At 35.0% G+C, this 19,639-nt stretch overlaps 1 protein-coding gene across 13 annotated transcripts; it reads right to left on the minus strand.

The window, feature by feature from the left end:
- Positions 1 to 11,860: 11,860 nt before the first annotated feature.
- On the minus strand, positions 11,861 to 18,393 carry LOC124838369 (uncharacterized). 13 transcript variants are annotated; one of them, XR_015779718.1, is made up of 5 exons: positions 18,064 to 18,393; positions 17,396 to 17,479; positions 15,554 to 17,077; positions 12,487 to 12,609; positions 11,861 to 12,367 (listed from the first exon to the last, which is right to left on the minus strand). XR_015779718.1 is itself a non-coding variant. In XM_088091426.1 (4 exons), exons 1-4 carry the CDS (start codon positions 18,211 to 18,213, stop codon positions 12,149 to 12,151), a joined length of 576 nt encoding a protein of 191 aa, XP_087947552.1. In that variant the 5' UTR covers positions 18,214 to 18,393; the 3' UTR covers positions 11,861 to 12,148. The 13 variants fall into 13 exon arrangements, 1 of the variants encoding a protein (XP_087947552.1); XR_007028835.2 differs by lacking the exons at positions 11,861 to 12,367; positions 12,487 to 12,609 and adding exons at positions 13,967 to 14,159; positions 15,303 to 15,445 and having other exon boundaries at positions 18,064 to 18,387; XR_007028834.2 differs by lacking the exons at positions 11,861 to 12,367; positions 12,487 to 12,609 and adding exons at positions 14,276 to 14,639; positions 15,303 to 15,445 and having other exon boundaries at positions 18,064 to 18,386.
- Positions 18,394 to 19,639: the final 1,246 nt, after the last annotated feature.

A 19,639-nucleotide genomic window follows, 5' to 3' on the forward strand; every position in this document is an offset into this window, starting at 1 on the left:
TAAGTAAGGAAGATTGTGAAGTGGCCGAAATCCGTGTTGCATTCCACATGGATGACGGAGGAGCGATGGGTGAAGGATTGATGACTGAATGATCTTGGGTTCAGGAAAGAGATGATGAAAGCTCTGATGACGGCACGTGGGAAGCAGGTGTTGAGGAGAGAATGAAGAAAAACAATCATGATATTATGACATTGAATGCGAAGATTGGAGTCATTACGCAGGAGTTAATTGACATTCGTTAAACTTCAATCTTTAATGAACAAGTTGCATTTGGTCATGATGAAGAAGGTGTTGGTGTTGTAGAGGAAGCACCTGCAGTTGGAGGTGATGAAAAAGATGCTGGTGGAGATGATGATCACGTTGGAGGTCCCTATAATGAAGAAGTAGGGGATGAAGAACCACCACATGAAGATGACAAACTTGCAGCATCTGAGGACATTAAGATGAAGAAACATCCTCGTGTTTGTATTGAAATTGATGATGGCAATGATGATGATGATTATGAAGCGGTGGTACCATTGGCGATCCCCCCTTTGCGTAGTTTTGTTGGTGACCCAGTTAGTACTGTCGATGTTGACCAATTGTACTATGCATTTAGCGTAAGAGACAAATGATAGGTAATTGTTATGAATTTGATTTGTCATTGGTGAAAGGTGATCCTTTGTGATTGAATGATATTTGAATTTTTTCAGGGATGTATGTGAAATCATTGGGCAGACCTTGAGCACAACTTCAGTTCACACTTTAGCGCCATTCCAATATGTTGATAACATGGTAGCTATTATGTGGCATGTGTTATTGTGTAATGTTGGTAGTTATGTTATTGATTTGGACAATTTTCAATGTTTAGGTGGTGTTATTTGCTACTACAATATTTATGCACTTTGAGAAAAGGTTGAGCGTAATGTTAAGAGGATTTATTTCAGTTCATTATATGCGGTAAATTATAATATTTTTGATTTCATATATTTGATGGTAGAAATAATGTGTAAGGCAATGTGGATTGATGAATTTGAAATTGTCCACAGAACCATGTTATTAGTGATTTTAGGAAACGTCCACAAAATCAACATGTATATACCCTTCATAATTACCAAAACTATATGCGTTCTGATCATTTTGGACTTGGAGACTTTGGCACAGTTGACTTTGTGAGTTAGGTTTAATTTGTAATGATTATCTTTGACAATTTTTGCTTGTGCATGTATTGACATTTGGTTTTCTTTGTTTGTAGTTGTTTATTCGATTTGTCCATGATGACCATTGGTGGTGCTATTTGGTGAAACTTAGCACATTACAATTATTTGTGATTGACTCATTGGGCAATGATGTTAGAGATCGGAAAAGGATTGACAATTTTGTTGTACGATTGCACAATTTATGTTTGCGAATAAATTGATTATTGTCATTTAATGTTGTCTTTTTGAACTGGTTAATTTACTTCTTGTTTGGCAGGCTGAAAATATTATAAGATTTTTTTGCATCTTGAATAATAGACCCAAAGGGAGTATTGGACCTATGGCAATTGTACAAACAAATATCCCCTCCTAACCAAACTTGTTAGTTGTTATAACCATTGTATTTAAATATTTGATTTTTTCATTAATGTTCGTTGTCATAACTTCTATATGTTGTGGTTGTATTGTTTCAGACATGACTGTGGACTTATAATGTTAATAGCAATGAAAATTTAGGATGGAGAGGACAAATACAACGACAAGAACATGCCTCAATATACAAATGTAAGTATCGTTGTCATTGCTAGAAATAGTTCATGATTTTGTTAATTTATAAACTACAAAATTTTGGTTTCAGGAGGAGTTGCGTGTAATTAGGAAGAATAATGTAAGGGATTGGATCCTAGACGACAACAACATTAGAAGAATTGAAGCGCTAGCTGAATATGGATTGTTGTAGGATTATTTAGTTTAAGTTGGATTTTGTTATGTATTTAGAGAAAGTTGGATTTTGTTATGTATTTAAAAAGTTGGATTTTTCCCAATTAGATTGTTATATGTACCCATTGTTACAAACAAAGATATATATGTACAGATTGTTTTTGAAATAAATCATATGTGCAATGTCATTTTATTCAAGTTCTGTGTGTTTGTTGAGAAACGAAAGCGCTGTATTAATAATTAATTTAAATTAAAACGATTCACCAACTTAAGTGAAGTCCTGGAGGTTGTGCAGAAAAAATTACACTGGTAATCGTTTACAATATCTTGGTAAACGATTAGACGAACAAAATCTGGATTTTGTACAAAAACTCGTTCTGCAGGACCCAGCTATGGTGGCCTAGGTGACCATTTTAAAAAGTTAATATTTTTTTAGCCTAAGTCCAGTGGTTATAAGTGGATGTTGTTGTTGAACTGTGTTTAGAATGTGGGAGGTAATGTATTGGGACCCAAGGATGATGTAAAAGAACAATGATTACGAGATGAGCATCCTAGGTGATGGAAGACCATCTAAGATGCACATTGGACCTCTTACTAGAGCCATGGCAAAGAGGATTCAAGAGGAAGAAGGACCACATACTATTTTGCTTCTATGGAAGGTTACTTATAAAAATCCTTCTTCTCTTAACTAAAGCATTTATACTTTGTTTTGTAGGAATTAATAAATCTTGGAGACTATGATTGAGCCATCCAAGAAGATAAATCAATAGATCAAGCAAAAGAGCCAAAAAGAGGTGCTTACGGCATGCACCAACATTTTCCACGTGAAATGGGCTGATGTGGAAGGAAGCACACACCTTGCTTGATGAGCTGGAAAGAGGCATGGACCTTGCTTGATCAAATTAAATCTGAACCATTTGAATTTAGGAGGGAATTAGAATTAGAAATTAGGCTCCTCTTCACCTATAAATAAGAGGGCCTTTTCCTTGTATTGATTCACTTTTGAGCTTAGTAAATTGCTGCTGAAATTCATTGCCAGCCTATTGCTCTTGAGTCACTAATTCTCTCTACTTTCTCTTCCCTTTCCTCTAGCTTCCTTCCATTGTAGGAAGGCCTTCTGAGCTGTGAGGTTCCCACACATACTTATTCCACTCAAATACACCAAAATCTCACCCAATTGCTACTGCATCCACTCTGCTGTATTTCATCCACTGCACCAATACTGTTTTTCATCCGCTGCATCTGTTTTGTTGCAAGGCCAGGTCATTCAAGCATGGATAAGCTTCCATCAAGTGGTATCAGAGCTTAGGTTCTCCACGCACCAAGGAGCTAAGCATTTCTTCTCATTCTGCAATTTAATTCTGCTGAATTCCATCTCTGTTTCTGTTTTCTGTTTCTGTTTTCTATTTCTGTTCCAGCCTTTAATTCTGTGTTCTTACAGTGCCTTATGTCCATCTTTCATTTTAAACGGTGAATTTTATTTGTTTGAGTCATTTCTACCTTTATTTTTTTCATTTTCCAGTAATGTCATGGTCATGTCCTGTTGTGCAGTTTTTCAACTCTGTCATCAAGTATTTGATTCTGTTCTAGCTTTCATTTTCGTTTTAAGTGTGTCCTGAGCAATTGCTAGCTCTATGTTGATCATATAAAGCAATGGCAACATGTCCAGCTTTGATCATTTGAGCCAATTAGCATTTCAAATATTGATTCCAGTAGAAAAATCTGCATAAAACATCATTTCTGGATTAATTTGATATCAGCTGATGCAGTCCAGATTTCTTTATTTTCAAGCTTTGTACAAGTTTGTTTACTGTTTTTACATGTGTTTGAAGTGATAGCAACTCCTAATAATCACAGAATTGAAAAATGAGTGGTTGAGTTGCTTGAAATCTGGTTTCAAATCACTGTTACTGTTTTAATCCAAGCTTTTCACCGTGCTAAGTTTCCTTGAATTGTATAATCTGAGTTTGGTCATGCTAAGCACATTAAATCTAGCTTAGATCTGTGTTTTTACACTTCTTAGAGTCATTTCCTTTGCTGTCCAGTTTTTTTGATTCCATGAAAAGCTAAATTTGGTTGGTTCATTGATGGTTTTTGCTGCATAATTTGGCCATAGCAAGGGTGATTTTCGAATCCTGCTATTTCTGTGTGTTTGGACAGTTTGAACAAGTCTAAATGGATGATTAAAAGTTGCTAATACTGTTCATTTGGTCAAAATTAAAGTTATATGCAGATTGAATACTTAAACCATCAATTTTGAGTTAAAATTGGAAGTGGACCAGTGAATTTGAGTAGTAAGCATTAATTCAGCTGTTTAAGAGTTTAAACATGTTTAATATCATGAATAAAAGTTGTTTGAACATTCATCCAAGCTGCTGAAACATTGCTACTCATTTTGGGTTCCAAAACCACCATTTTAGTTCATTTTTTCTAGTGCAGTTTCTGTTTTCCAGCCACTGTTTTGGTAATTTTAGTGTAAAATTCATTGCTGGATTGTGAAAAAGCTGGTTCAATGTTTCAAAATGAAAATACATGATCAAAAGAAGAAGTATCAAGTGTTAAAAAGCTGTTAGAACCAACCAATCCAGATTACAGGCCCTGAAAAATCAAAAACAAAATCTGAAATTCATTGGGGCATTTTATCAAACACTTTTGAAAATTATCAAACAGTTTGCATTTGGAATAATTTCTGAGCTGTGCTTGTGTTTTTCTTGCTTTCTTCATCCATTCTAGTGCCTTTGATAAGTTCATCTTGTGTACCTACTTTCATTTGTGTGTTGTCCAATTGTTTGTGTCTATTTTTTTGGCATCTAAAGTGTTCCATACAGCAGCCTATACTGGTGCAGTGTGCAGAAATTTGGTGCAGATTTTTAATCTGTTTGGTGTGATTTTGCTGAGTTTTGGAGAGTATGTGCAAGCTGTTTGGGGCATCCAGTACCAGAATTCTTCTCCTACTTTGGTAGTCTCCTAGGAAGTGGTTTGAGCATTGAAAGTGGAGCAAGAAGGAAGACTCAACAGCAGCCCAAACACCACTGTCCAGCAGCTGAAAAACTCTGTTACAGCAGCATTTCAAACCTGGAAAAAGAGCAACTCACACCTTCATTTTGAGTAGCTTTCTGCAGCAGCAAGAAGACAAAGCTCACATTACTTCTAGGCCTCATTTCAAGTTTATTTACATCAAATATCACGGAATTTGCTGTTAGAAATTGTATATTTTTTTTCTTTGCTGTTTTTGAGCCAAGTGACTTGGAAAAATGCTCTTGAAGCAATTCCAAGTTCACAATTGAACATTGTAATAGTCCAATTTCGTTTTCTTAGTGTGGAAGTGTGTCAAGGGGCTCCAAGTGTCACTTGCACTTTCACTTAGGGCCGTCTAGCATTTACATTCTTGCATCTTTATTGCTTTCCTTAAATGTCTTGAGTAATCCTTTTGTTTTTAGGTCTCCGTGGTATTTAGGATAGCATAGCATATAGTAAACCTTTCTTTGGTTTGTAGGTTCATAACATTTAAAAAGAATTTGAAGAATTTCTACTTAGAAACTAAAGTAAAAGAACATTCTAAGGAAACTCTGGCTAAGGAAGAACTTGGTTTCTAAGCTTGTCCATTTGTGACTCACCTCTTCTTCCTGGGAGCTACTTAGAAACATCTTTTGCTTCTAGAATCTCTTTAGAAATTTTTCACCAAAAACAAAGAAAGCTTGTGAAAATCTTTTCACTCATTACTTGTCAAATATTTTGAAAACTTTGTGAAAACCTTTTCCTTTGACAAGAATGAGTCAATCAAGTGTGCAAGGAAGTTTGAAACCCAATAGTGAAATGTCTTTAAGGGAAGAATTTGAGCAAAGATTTGAACAAAGGGATAAAGAGATTAGTGAGCTCAAAGATATGATTAGTCAACTTTTGATTAATCAAGATAAAAAGAAAGAGAGGTCTTCCCATAGGAGAAGAGAAGAATCATCATCTTCTCCAAGTGAAATTGAGCAAAATAGTAGTCATCACAATGATGACCACTACCAAATGCCTCCTAGAAGACAACATAGAGTTAGAGAGCATTACCCAAGAGAGTCTAAAATTGATCTACCTTCTTTTCATGGAAAGGATGATGTGGAAGAATATCTAGAGTGGGAAATGAAAGTTGAGCAATTGTTTGAGTGCCACCAAATAGATGATGAAAGGAGAGTCACCATGGCTTCTCTAAGCTTTCAAGGCTATGCCTTAATTTGGTGGACAGCTTTGATCAAAGATTATAGGCTAAGACACTTACCTCCCATTAGATATTGGAATGAGTTAAGAACTGCCTTGAGGAGGAGGCATGTACCAGCCTACTATGATAGGGAGATAATGGATAAACTCCATAAACTCCAACAAAGGAACATGAGTGTTGAGGAATATAGACAAAAAATGGAATTACTCATGTTGAGGGCTGGGATAAGAGAAGAACCTAGGATAACAATAGCTAGGTTTCAAAGTGGACTTAACTATGACATAAGAGATAGGGTTGAACTTATACCCTACAATGATCTCAATGAGTTAGTCCAACTTTGTGTGAGGGTTGAGCAACAACTAAAGAGGAAAAGCTCCACCAAGAAAGATTACCCTCATAGTTCTTACCATAAGAAAGAGTATAAGAGGGAGGGTAGTCAAACCAAGTCAAGATATGAAGACAAAGAGAGAGAGAGAGGAAAAGAAAAAGTCAAAGAACCTTCAAGAGATCATAAGAGTAAGGAGACTAAGTGCTTTAGATGTGGGGAAAAAGGGCACTATGCATCTGAGTGCCGCAATAGAAAGTCAACTTACATCCTTGAGCATGAGAGTGAAAGTGAGGGTTCTTCATATAGTGAGTCTGAGACACCCACTTCTGAAGAAGAAGAAGCTTTACCTTGTGATGGTGACTTACTTATGGTAAGGAGACTCCTGGAAAGTAAACATGTAGAATTAGAACAGTCACAAAGAGAGAACCTATTCCACACAAGATGCAAAGTTTTAGAAAAGACATGTTCAATGATAGTGGATAGTGGCTCTTGTTGCAACTGTTGTAGTTCTAGAATGGTAGAGAAGCTTGGTTTAACCATTATTCCTCATCCTAAACCTTACAAACTTCAATGGATCAAAGAGGATGATGGAATAGTAGTTAAAGAACAAGTAAGTGTACCTATTTCCATTGGCAAATATGAAGATCAAATTGTTTGTGATATAGTACCAATGGAAGCTGGGCACATATTACTTGGAAGACCTTGGCAATATGATAAACAAGCCTTACATGATGGAGTCACCAACAAAATTACCATTCAACACAAGGGAAAGAAAATTATTTTGTGTCCTCTTACACCTTCACAAGTAAGAGAGGACCAAATAATTCTTAAAAAGAAGTTGGATGGAGAAAAGAAACAAGAAAGTAGGAAAGAAAGAAAGAATTTGGTAACCCATGCCTCAGCACATGAAGTTGTCCAACCTCAAACCTTGAATATTTCCAAAAATCTTTTTATTGGACAATCTCATTTCCTTCTTTATTGCAAAGAGGCATTTGTTTCAATCACTCATGAACTTGGTTCTCTACCAAAGGGGTTGCAAAAACTTTTAAAGGAATTTGATGATATATTTCCCAAAGAGGTACCAAGTGGATTACCACCTTTGAGGGGAATAGAACATCAAATAGATTTGGTACCTGGGGCAAGCCTACCCAATAGGCCAGCCTATAGAACCAACCCTATGGAAACAAAAGAAATAGAGAAACAAGTTAATGACTTGTTGAACAAAGGGTGGATCCAAAAGAGTTTAAGTCCCTGTGCTGTGCCTGTGTTGTTGGTCCCTAAAAAGGATGGGTCTTGGAGAATGTGTACCGATTGTAGGGCCATCAACAACATAACTGTCAAGTATAGGCATCCCATTCCTAGGCTAGATGACATGTTGGATGAATTACATGGAGCAAATCTCTTCACCAAAATTGATCTTAAAAGTGGATACCATCAGATAAGAATTCATGAAGGAGATGAATGGAAAACTGCTTTCAAGACCAAGTTTGGTTTGTATGAATGGTTAGTCATGCCCTTTGGCTTGACCAATGCTCCAAGTACATTCATGAGATTAATGAATCATGTGCTTAGGGAATGCATAGGCAGATTTGTAGTGGTCTACTTTGATGATATCCTAGTCTATAGTCAAGGCCTTCAAGAACATCTTAACCATGTCAGAAAAGTCTTGCTTCTTCTTAGAGAACATCATCTCTTTGCCAACTTTGACAAATGTACTTTTTGTCAAGAAAGTGTGATTTTCCTTGGATTCAAAGTGGGAAAAGAAGGTGTACATGTTGATCCAGAGAAGATCAAGGCTATACAAGAATGGCCAACCCCTAAAAATGTAGGAGAGGTGAGAAGTTTTCATGGGTTAGCAAGTTTTTATAGAAGATTTGTGAAAGACTTCTCCACCATAGCTGCTCCTTTAAATGAGCTAGTCAAGAAAGATATGCCTTTTATTTGGGGTGATAAGCAAGAGTTGTCTTTTGAGACTTTGAAACACAAGTTAACACATGCACCTATTCTAGTTTTGCCTGATTTTTCCAAAGCCTTTGAACTAGAATGTGATGCATCTGGGGTAGGAATAGGAGCTGTTTTAATACAAGGAGGACATCCCGTAGCTTATTTTAGTGAAAAACTTAGGGGGCCTACCTTAAACTATCCTACCTATGACAAAGAGTTGTATGCCCTCATTAGAGCTTTGAAAACTTGGGAGCATTACTTGGTAACTAAAGAATTCATCATACACACTGACCATGAATCTCTCAAGTACATTAAAGGGCAAGCAAAGCTAAACAAAAGACATGCAAAGTGGGTGGAATATCTTGAGCAATTTCCCTATGTCATCAAACACAAAAAGGGGAGTACTAATGTTGTTGCGGATGCTTTATCTAGAAGACATGCATTATTAGTAACCCTAGGATCTCAAATATTAGGATTTGATGACATAAAAGAGTTATATGAAAATGATGAAACATTTGCATCCACTTATTCATCATGTCTTAAGAAGCCTTTTGATGGATTCTATCTTTCTGAGGGGTATCTTTTTAATAAAGGAAAACTTTGTATACCCCAAGGATCCATTAGAAAACTTCTTATCAAAGAGAGTCATGGAGGAGGACTCATGGGCCATCATGGAGTTGATAAAACTCTAAACATTTTGAAAAGTAAATTTTATTGGCCACACATGAGAATAGATGTTCAAAGGCATTGTTCTAAATGTATAGCTTGTTTACAAGCTAAGTCCAAAATTATGCCTCATGGACTCTATACACCTCTTCCTATAGCTAATACCCCTTGGGAGGACATAAGCATGGACTTTGTCTTAGGATTGCCAAGAACTCAAAGGGGGTATGATTCTATATTTGTGGTAGTAGATCGTTTTAGTAAAATGGCTCATTTTATACCCTGCCACAAAGTAGATGATGCTAGCTATATCTCTAGACTCTTCTTTAAAGAGATAGTGAGATTGCATGGCTTACCCAAAACTATAGTGTCTGATAGAGATGTGAAGTTTCTAAGCCATTTTTGGAAAACTTTATGGGAAAAGCTTGGAACTAAACTTCTATTTTCTACTACATGTCACCCACAAACTGATGGGCAAACTGAAGTAGTAAATAGATCTTTATCTACATTATTAAGGGTAATATTAAGAGGAAATAACAAATCTTGGGATGAACATCTACCTCATATTGAATTTGCTTATAATAGAGTAGTCCACAAGACTACTAATCTTTCTCCTTTTGAGGTTGTTTATGGTTTTAATCCTATCACACCTCTTGATTTACTACCTCTTCCAGAATCATCTTCTTTTCTTCATAAAGAAGGTGCTTCTAAAGCGGAGTTTATCAAGAAGTTACATGAGAAAGTTAAAATCCAAATTGAAAAACAAACTCAAAAATATGCAGAACACAACAACAAAGGGAGAAAGAAAATAGTTTTTGAAAAAGGAGACCTAGTTTGGCTTCATTTGAGAAAGGAAAGATTTCCCTCTCAAAGGAAATCCAAACTTAGTCCAAGAGGAGATGGTCCATTCAAGGTGGTCAAAAGGATAAATGATAATGCATACATATTAGACCTTCCTGAAAGTTATGGTGTCAGTCCTACTTTTAACATCTGCGATTTAATTCCTTTCACAGGAGATGATCAACAGGATGAAGCAGATCTGAGGACAGATCTTTTTCAAGAGGGAGGGTCTGATGGAAGACCATCTAAGATGCACATTGGACCTCTTACTAGAGCCATGGCAAAGAGGATTCAAGAGGAAGAAGGACCACATACTATTTTGCTTCTATGGAAGGTTACTTATAAAAATCCTTCTTCTCTTAACTAAAGCATTTATACTTTGTTTTGTAGGAATTAATAAATCTTGGAGACTATGATTGAGCCATCCAAGAAGATAAATCAATAGATCAAGCAAAAGAGCCAAAAAGAGGTGCTTACGGCATGCACCAACATTTTCCACGTGAAATGGGCTGATGTGGAAGGAAGCACACACCTTGCTTGATGAGCTGGAAAGAGGCATGGACCTTGCTTGATCAAATTAAATCTGAACCATTTGAATTTAGGAGGGAATTAGAATTAGAAATTAGGCTCCTCTTCACCTATAAATAAGAGGGCCTTTTCCTTGTATTGATTCACTTTTGAGCTTAGTAAATTGCTGCTGAAATTCATTGCCAGCCTATTGCTCTTGAGTCACTAATTCTCTCTACTTTCTCTTCCCTTTCCTCTAGCTTCCTTCCATTGTAGGAAGGCCTTCTGAGCTGTGAGGTTCCCACACATACTTATTCCACTCAAATACACCAAAATCTCACCCAATTGCTACTGCATCCACTCTGCTGTATTTCATCCACTGCACCAATACTGTTTTTCATCCGCTGCATCTGTTTTGTTGCAAGGCCAGGTCATTCAAGCATGGATAAGCTTCCATCACTAGGTGAAGTCCTGGAGGTTGTGCAGGAAAAATCACACTTGTAATCGTTTACAATATCTTGGTAAACGATTACACGAACAAAATCTGAGTTTTTTACAAAAACTCGTTCTGTAGGACCCAATTGTGGTGGCCTAGGTGACCATTTTAAAAAGTTAATATTTTTTTAGCCTAAGTCTAGTGGTTCTGAGTGGATTTTGTTGTTGAACTGTGTTTAGAGTGTGGGAGGTAATGTATTGGGACCCCAGGATGATGGAAAGGAACAATGATTACGAGATGAGCATCCTAGGTGAAGTCCTGGAGGTTGTGCAGGAAAAATCACACTGGTAATCGTTTACAATATCTTGGTAAATGATTACACGAATAGGATCTGGATTTTGTACAGAAACTCGTTCTGCAGAACCCAACTGTGGTGGCCTAGGTGACCATTTTAAAAAGTTCATATTTTTTTAGCCTAAGTCTAGTGGTTCTGAGTGGATGTTGTTGTTGAACTGTGTTTAAAGTGTGGGAGGTTAGGTATTGGGACCCCAGGATGATGAAAAGGAACAATAATTACGAGATGAGCATCCTAGGTGGAGTCTTGGAGGTTGTGCATGAAAAGTCACACTGGTAATCGTTTACAATATCTTAGGGTCCCCAAACATCACCTCCCAAACTAAAATCACACTTAAACAACAAAATCACACCAAAACCATTCGATTTATTGCAAAAAATAAAAAAAATTACACTATGGTCATCTATGTTTGCACAGCTAGTTTCTGCTGTACAAGTTTCTGTACAAATCACACTATTTGCTCGTATAATCGTTTACGAAATAGTTGTAATCGATTACAATTGTGTTCTTTGCTGCAGACTTTCCAGTCTTTTGCTAACTGCATCATGTCATAAGCATTGTTTCATTCCTCCATCAAATACATGAATACTAAATCAAAGTTGACACTTTATTCATTAACAATTGAAACAAAACCTCATTTCACCATCACAAAAACAAAGGAAATTCAATTAATATTAATAATATGTAACGCAACCAAACATGCATATTCTATAACATTGAACAAAATATATTCCAAATTACAAACATTTGTTCATCTATGTACAATTTTGTATTACTTTCTCTTAACAAATGTATACAAATATCACTCATTTTTTATTCTAAGAAATCGAGTGTAAGGAGTGCTAAGCACTATGCTCTTGTAACGCATTCGTGACCCCATCCTCACATACGTCTTCATTGAAGGTGGATTGGTGGACATTCCTCCAGTAGAAAATAATCCACTGTTCATGCACGGTTCTTCACGTCGCACACTCTATCCACCGCCATCTTCATTTCTTCTTCTAGCTTTCTCTTCGGCCAACTCTGCCTCCAAGACAACAACCCTCCTTTTAAGTTCTGCAATTAGATTTTCTTGCTCGTCTAAAGCTCGCATAAAACTTTCTCTACGTTTTCTTTTTTGTAACTTCTTTGGTGTTGGTTGGTCATCTTTCATTTTTGGTTTTCGTTGGTCATCCTTCTCATCCTTGTTATCCTTCATTAAAGCACCAACATCAACATCATGATAAACTTGAAATTGAACAATACATATCATAGTATCAAAGTTCAGTGAATACATCATAACATACAATAGTCAAACAATAAACCACATACCACACCCGTCTCCATAACTCCTTTCACGAAGTTGTCTCCCAAATTTATATTCATCCAATGCAATATTCGTGGCAATTTCTCTATTCGACCTTTGGGAGGACTGAAATTCTCACAAAACCATACCTAAAAAAATGTTCATCTTATCATTTAGTCAAAAACACAAAGCAATCCACAACCCAAAAAAAATGGGACATTTTAAATCAATTAATCTAAATTACCTGCAGCATGTAAACACAACCATCAACATAAACGTTGCGTGTACCTTTTCCTTTCTTTAAAGAATCAGAAGCTTTACACAAATTACATACCAAATAGCAATACACTAAACTACCCTAACAATAATTTCCCAAACCACTTAAATTATCAACAATTTCAAACATTATGGGAAACACTCTTCCGCTATGGTGTGAAAATAATATCTCACATATCCCTACCAATATGTACAAGCTACAAAAATGAGAAGGAGGTATCTTTGTTTTATGTTTTCTCATCAAACATTTGTATACCAAATTCAAATATTTTGTTCCGTTGCCTATGTATTTCACACATGTACTTCTTCCCATTTCTTCCTTTAAGTTAATATTTTGACCATCTGAACTCAACCCCAAACCTAAACAAAATTCCTTCTCATTCATAGACACAAGTTTATCTCCAATTAAAAAACCACTACTGGAATCCACCCATTTAACCAATAACTCACTCAAAATATTCCTACCTACTTTAACTTTACCACAAAAATCTAAAAACCACCGAAAAGGAGTCTCTACAATCAGTGACTGGTGCTCCTCTGACAAACACTCGTTCAAAGTAGAAATATACTTTGTATAAAATGAGTGACTAACCCTCAACTGCATCAACGACAAACAAAATAAACAAAACATATAAGTCCTAAAACAATAACCACAAAAAATTTCACATAACAGGGAAAACCCAAAATCGAAACCGAAAACGCAATGAACAAAATGGAGGAAGAATGCATTTACTTTGCTCGTCGAAGGACCATGGTTACCGGAACTTGCCATCTCGCAAAATACACTAAACAAAGAGAATGACTTTCACCAAAGCGAAGAGATGGAGCGAAAACGTACGACGAGAGCGACAACGGAGACCGCCACAACGAAAACATACACCGAAAACGAAAAAGGAGAGGTACAACGAAGATGGTGGATGACAAGGAAGAAAGAGAACAATGATTTCTAATGAAACAAGGCAAGGCTATATTTTGAATCCCAAATTTCTTAAACATTCATCAATTTCGACGTCATAATTTCAGAATAAAAGAAAAACAAATTTGGACAAATCAGCTGGTGACACCTGGCGTTGTCAAAACCGTGTTAAAATTTTGGTGTTAAAATATCGGGACCCTATATTTATTTGTATTCTTTAATTGTTTAACAATTTTATAATTATCTCCAACGTTTTTGCGAAAGTTTTTGCATTGTAAAATTTATTTTACTAATATCCAAACGAGAGATTCGGGAAAGTTTCAATTTTTGAAGTTCAATTTCCTTAAGTTTTAGTTTCCATTAAATCCATAAATGAATCCTCTAGACAAAAATCCTCTAAACATGAATTTCTGGCAATGCACACCACACCAAGTTAATACCCAGGCTATGCCACTTCAAAGGAGGTGGAGAGTTCTTTCTCGCTCGAGTTGATAGAATTCCATGATCCTGCCACAGTTAAGTAACATTGACTGATTTTGGCATTCCATTCTTGGTAATATCAGATAATAGTGGAAATGACACACTTGTTAGGGAACAAAATCCAGAACCATTCGATATATATATGAAGTTGGATCCATCAAAAGTTTAAATCCCTCATTATGGTTGCATTATTTGATGAATTAAACAAGCCCACCTATGAAAAAAAATGACTGATCGGTTTTTTGTTAGACGCAGATCGTTCAAATCATATATCATTGAAATTGTACAAAGAAATGTCAAACAAACTTAAAACACTCTTATAATTTATGATGTTATTAGGGTTATAAAACTAATACTACTGGGGAAATTTTCTAAAGATGCCTTTACAGGAAGCATACATATGCTTAAGCTCTTCCACTTTGCTTTTTAGTCCTGATGTCGCTTGTTGAGACAACAGACCCAAAAATCTTGTTAACCACATACAACAATCCAGCCGAGAACAAGAAACTGCATTTGTGCAAATATGAGGAACATCACCAACGAGTTCATATGAAAATATGAAATGATGCATTTTAATGGTTTTTAAGTACTTAAGGATCCACAACTAGCCATTATGTTGTTGTCTTTTGGATATGATTTCCTCTTTACAAGCCAGACCACGATAATGACAATACTTTGCTACACTAGGCCATCATTAATTGCTAATCTATTCTTGATAAGAATCCTTTTTGTTTCATTAAAAAAGGTATACCCTCTGAAATAGAAACATCCTTATAATTTTTTGCAATTTGCAAGCATATATTAAGCAGCTAAAACTAATGCACTCACTCACGAAAGTGGTAAAATATGAAAAGCGATTTTCTCGAAATATGTTAAATAGAACGTGCACACTTCTGTTTAAGTAGTTGATCTATCTGTTCTTAATAAAAAAAAAAGGCGTCAGGCACCAATAAGTTGTTGAGGTCATATGATTGATTAACTAGGCCTTAAGAAGGTTTGACAGCAATGTTATACTCAATTATCAACAATTTGATTATTCTAAGACAAGAGGTATGATTGCCTTTTGAATGTATGCCCGCCTCATACTCTATTAAATATATCACATACTGCACCTCTCTCAGTGAGGTTCTCATTCATTCATAAGGCAAAAGAGGATTGAGAGGAGCATACCATGTAGCATACTAAAAAAATTAAAAAAAAAACATCCAAGCCTGAACAGATGTCGCATATCTGTTGACAGATATCAACATCCGTTTTAGGCTCAAACGGATATGTGACATCCGTTCGTGGCCTGTTATCTTCTTTCTCCTCCTCTGCACACACGCACACACAGAGAAATCAGAAGAGCACACAAAGAAATCACAGAGCAGAGAGAAAACCCAAAACAGCATCATCAAGCACACAACAAAGAACAAACTAACCTCTCGTAGACTCAAGTCGCGAAGCACCACTGACCACCGCACACACAGTCACACTGTCTCACCGCCGCATCCCCGAATGATCACCGCAAACACCCGTACCGCCGCACCACGAAACCCAAACGAAGATGGAGACAGGAAACAAACGAACAAATATGGAAGATAAATAACGGATCTGAGAGTTTGACAGGGTGGGAATGAATCTGAGAGTTGGAGGGAAACGGATCTGAGATGGAGGGGATGAAAATTTGGAAAGAGAGAAAAGAGAAAGTGAGAAGGGGGTGGGCTGCGCATTTTAGGGTTTCAAAAGAGTAAATAAATAGGGTTAAAAAGTAAAAAAGGTTAATTTTGTAATTAAATTTTTTTATAGAAAGTTGGGGAGGTGGAGGGAGCAAAGGTGGTGGTGGAGGGAGCAACACCCTCTATCCAATGTGGGACTTGGGCTCACACTTGCATTCTTAATAAATATGAGGGTTAATCCCTTCATCACCACACAGTACTTCCTGCACTTCCCCATTCCTCTTTTGCCCTTCCATATTTAATGTGGTGGTTAAAAATTTCAACTTTCTCCAACATCCAACCACTTCATTAGTTGTTCCCACCAATATATGAATGCACCCCCACATTCCTAAGAAATCAAATTCCTCTTCTTTTCCTTTTTCATGTAAGTGTTCTTCTTTAAAAATAAAACAATTCAAAACAAAATCAATTAACTTTAATTAAATTAATAATAATTAATTCATTAAATAAAACAAAATTAATTTAATTATAAATACATAATTTACTTAAAATATGATTATAATTAAAATATAATTACTTAACTTTAAAAGTATCTAAAAATTAATTTACAAATCAATAAATTAATAAACTAAAAGTAAAAAAATAAAATAAATAAAAGAATTCGTTCAGCTTTCCATGCTTTCTTTTTATATTTTTACAAACACTTGATTTATAAATAAATAATACTATAGAAAATATTAAATTAAAATAAATGTACAAAAATTAACAAGCTAAATAAAATTAAATTAATAACCTAAAAAAAGAAAACAAAACACTAAGGCCTCAACGAATATGGGAGATCCATTAGACCTTCAACGGAGGAAAACACCCAAAACATTGAAATGTTTCAATGGATATGTGACATCCGTTGAACCTTCAACGGATCTTGAGATCCATCCACGAATATCGAGTTCCGTTGAAGGCTCAACGGATGTCCCAAATCCGTTGTAGCCTTTGGCATTTTTGTTCTTCTTCGTTTAACATAGAACATAGGCACATATAGAATCATTAACTTGGATCAGAGACAACAACAAAGGAATCACCAAACTTCACAACACCATGAACCTATCATGAATCAAGCAACAACACGAACCCACCACCAACCAAGCACCAACATGAACCAAGCAAAGGAGAAGAGAACCTTGACGGAAATAGTAAATTGGGGAAAGAGAAAGAGGAGAATAAGAGAGGAAGAGAGAAAGTAAGAGTGTGGGGGTAGGGGTGCGGTGTGCGGTGTGCGGTGTGCGACTGAGTGAATAAGAGAATAAAAATTAGAATTTTAAGAAAAAGTTATAAAAGTAAAGGATTAAAGTAAATAAGAGTATTTTTGGAATTAAAAAAATTGGAAATGTGTAGGGAGTGTAGGATGGTGAAGGGAGTAACACTCAATGAATATATATATATATATATATATATATATATATATATATATATATATATATATATATATATATATATATATATATATATATATAATAATAATAAAAAAAAAAAAAAATTAGCAAACAATTCACCTGGAGGAGTTGTTGCATATTGTACTGAAGTAAAGGGGATCAAAAAAAGAACCTGTTCAATTATGTAAAATGGAGCAAGATGACTGTAAAAAAACTCCTTCTCTTGTGTTGCTTTGCTTCCAGGTCCTACCCAGAGCTAAGAAGTGTAGAAAGTTATTTTTCCAAATCGGAGTAATTTAAAGAAATATATATCAAGATTAAAAAGAAATATTATTCAGATATCAATTAGTCCTAAAATAAACCATAACACATGATAACAGTACGTTAAAGCTTTTTCTTCCCAGCCTATACTAGTTTGTTTATTACATTAAACAAATCTTCAATGACTCCCTCCCCCCAATTTCCACTTTGAATTAAAAATTACAATCAGACATTGGATTTCTTGATACTCTTATTAGAAAAATTTCAACCAAAAACTTTCCTCTATTATATGAAAGTGGAAAAAACTCAAGTTAATGGAGCTAACAGGACAAAAAAGACCAGCAAAAGAGTTGTGCTACATATATAAAAAGAGCACTGAAAATCAGCAAATAAAAAAACAGTACGTTTTTTAACCACAGACAGCTAGTTGCTTAAAAGCTTCAGAAGTGAGGTGAAAAAATTCATTGACAAAATATGGAAATCAATTGCACTTGTATCATTTAACAAAATCTAACAGGAAAAGCTTCTACAGAGATAACAAATTGAGACAACATTTTAAACAAAAATTGTAGCAACTACCTTCTCACGTGTCTCAACCTTGAACTTGATTAGACCAACACAAAGGAGAAGAAAATAGCCTCGCTCAGCCATCAAATGTCTCGATGTCTCGACGCCTCGACTTCGACGTTCAGCCCAAGCAGGGAAGACAAACACGAAGCCACGCTCCATGAAAACGAAGACGCTCAACGAACACGAAACAGGGAAGATTGTGATGCACTGAAGGAGTTTGGGTGAAAATTTGAAGAAGACAAAGAGAGAATTAGGATTTAGATATTTAAGGAATTAGATTAGATGGAGAATAAACGAAGGCGCTGGGAGAGATTTGGATAGATATTAAGGGATTACCAGCTGTACCATTAAAAACCGTCGGAAAATTATTTAAATATATATATATATATATATATATATATATATATATATATATATATTTTAGGGGTACTTTTATTATTAACCACCGGAATGTTTTTCTTAAAAAAAAAAAATTTGCGGCTTTAGTTATAAACTACCGAAAATTATTTGGAGTTTCTAAAAAGGCTGAAAAATAATCTTCCATACAATATATTATTTTTATATTGACTGACATAAATACTTTATAATTTTTTTTCTTCTTAATAAAGTTACTTTACTAAGTGTGAAACATTTATTGATCACTTTGTCTAAACAAAGCTAATGCATACATTAATATATATTAACAACTAATTATTATTTTATATTATAGGTATATGATTAAGGAAATGAACCAAACAATGAAAACGAACAAAATTAATAATATTTATTCAGAAAATACTTATTTTAATTTTTAGGATTGAACGTGTTATTTATTAAATTGAACAATTAATTGTATTTCTAAAGTTTACAGTTTATTTTATTTTTATGTAATAATATTTTATATAAATCAAGTAATTACTTGCAGTTTTGGGAAACATTTGCAAGTGTTGGATAAAAACTGACAGAAACACGAACAAAATTTCTTGAGACGTGTAGATTTACTGTTCTTAAAGACTTATCCACGGTGTATAACGCAAGTTTCCCAGGATACAACAAGAACTTTCCAGAATATCTTTAAGGATCTCAGAACTAACAAAGATATCTAAAAAGAGTATAAAATAAACCTAGAATAATTTTAGACGAGGAAAAGAAGATAGGAGAACGAGAAAAGACTATTTTGGGAAATGTTTTGGAATGGAGAAATAACTCACTATTTATAGAACTAGGAAAGAATAAAATCAACAAAAGACCATAAAAGTAATAAATAATTTGACTGTTGCAGCACTTAAAAATTTAACTGTTGCTAATTAATAAAAATATTAGTATTTTCAATTAATAAAAGAATATTAACATTGTAAAAGGTTCCAATTCTAACGTTTAACTTTTGCAATATTACAAAACAACAGCAAGTACGACAATTTTCACAAAACCTCCGAAAATAACAATGATTTTCAAAAAACCCTGTAATTAATGACGGTTTTAAAAATTCCTCTGCAAGTAGCAGCAATTACACACAAAACCACCAAAAGTTATTTGCTAACGATTCTTTTTCCTATAGTTTTCCCAAATGAAAAATATATTTACCAAAGGTTAAAATAGTTGGTAA

Source organism: Vigna umbellata, chromosome 5 (assembly GCF_029865625.1).
Source record: "Vigna umbellata cultivar VRB3 chromosome 5, Vumbellata_1.0, whole genome shotgun sequence".
Lineage (NCBI taxonomy): Eukaryota > Viridiplantae > Streptophyta > Magnoliopsida > Fabales > Fabaceae > Vigna > Vigna umbellata.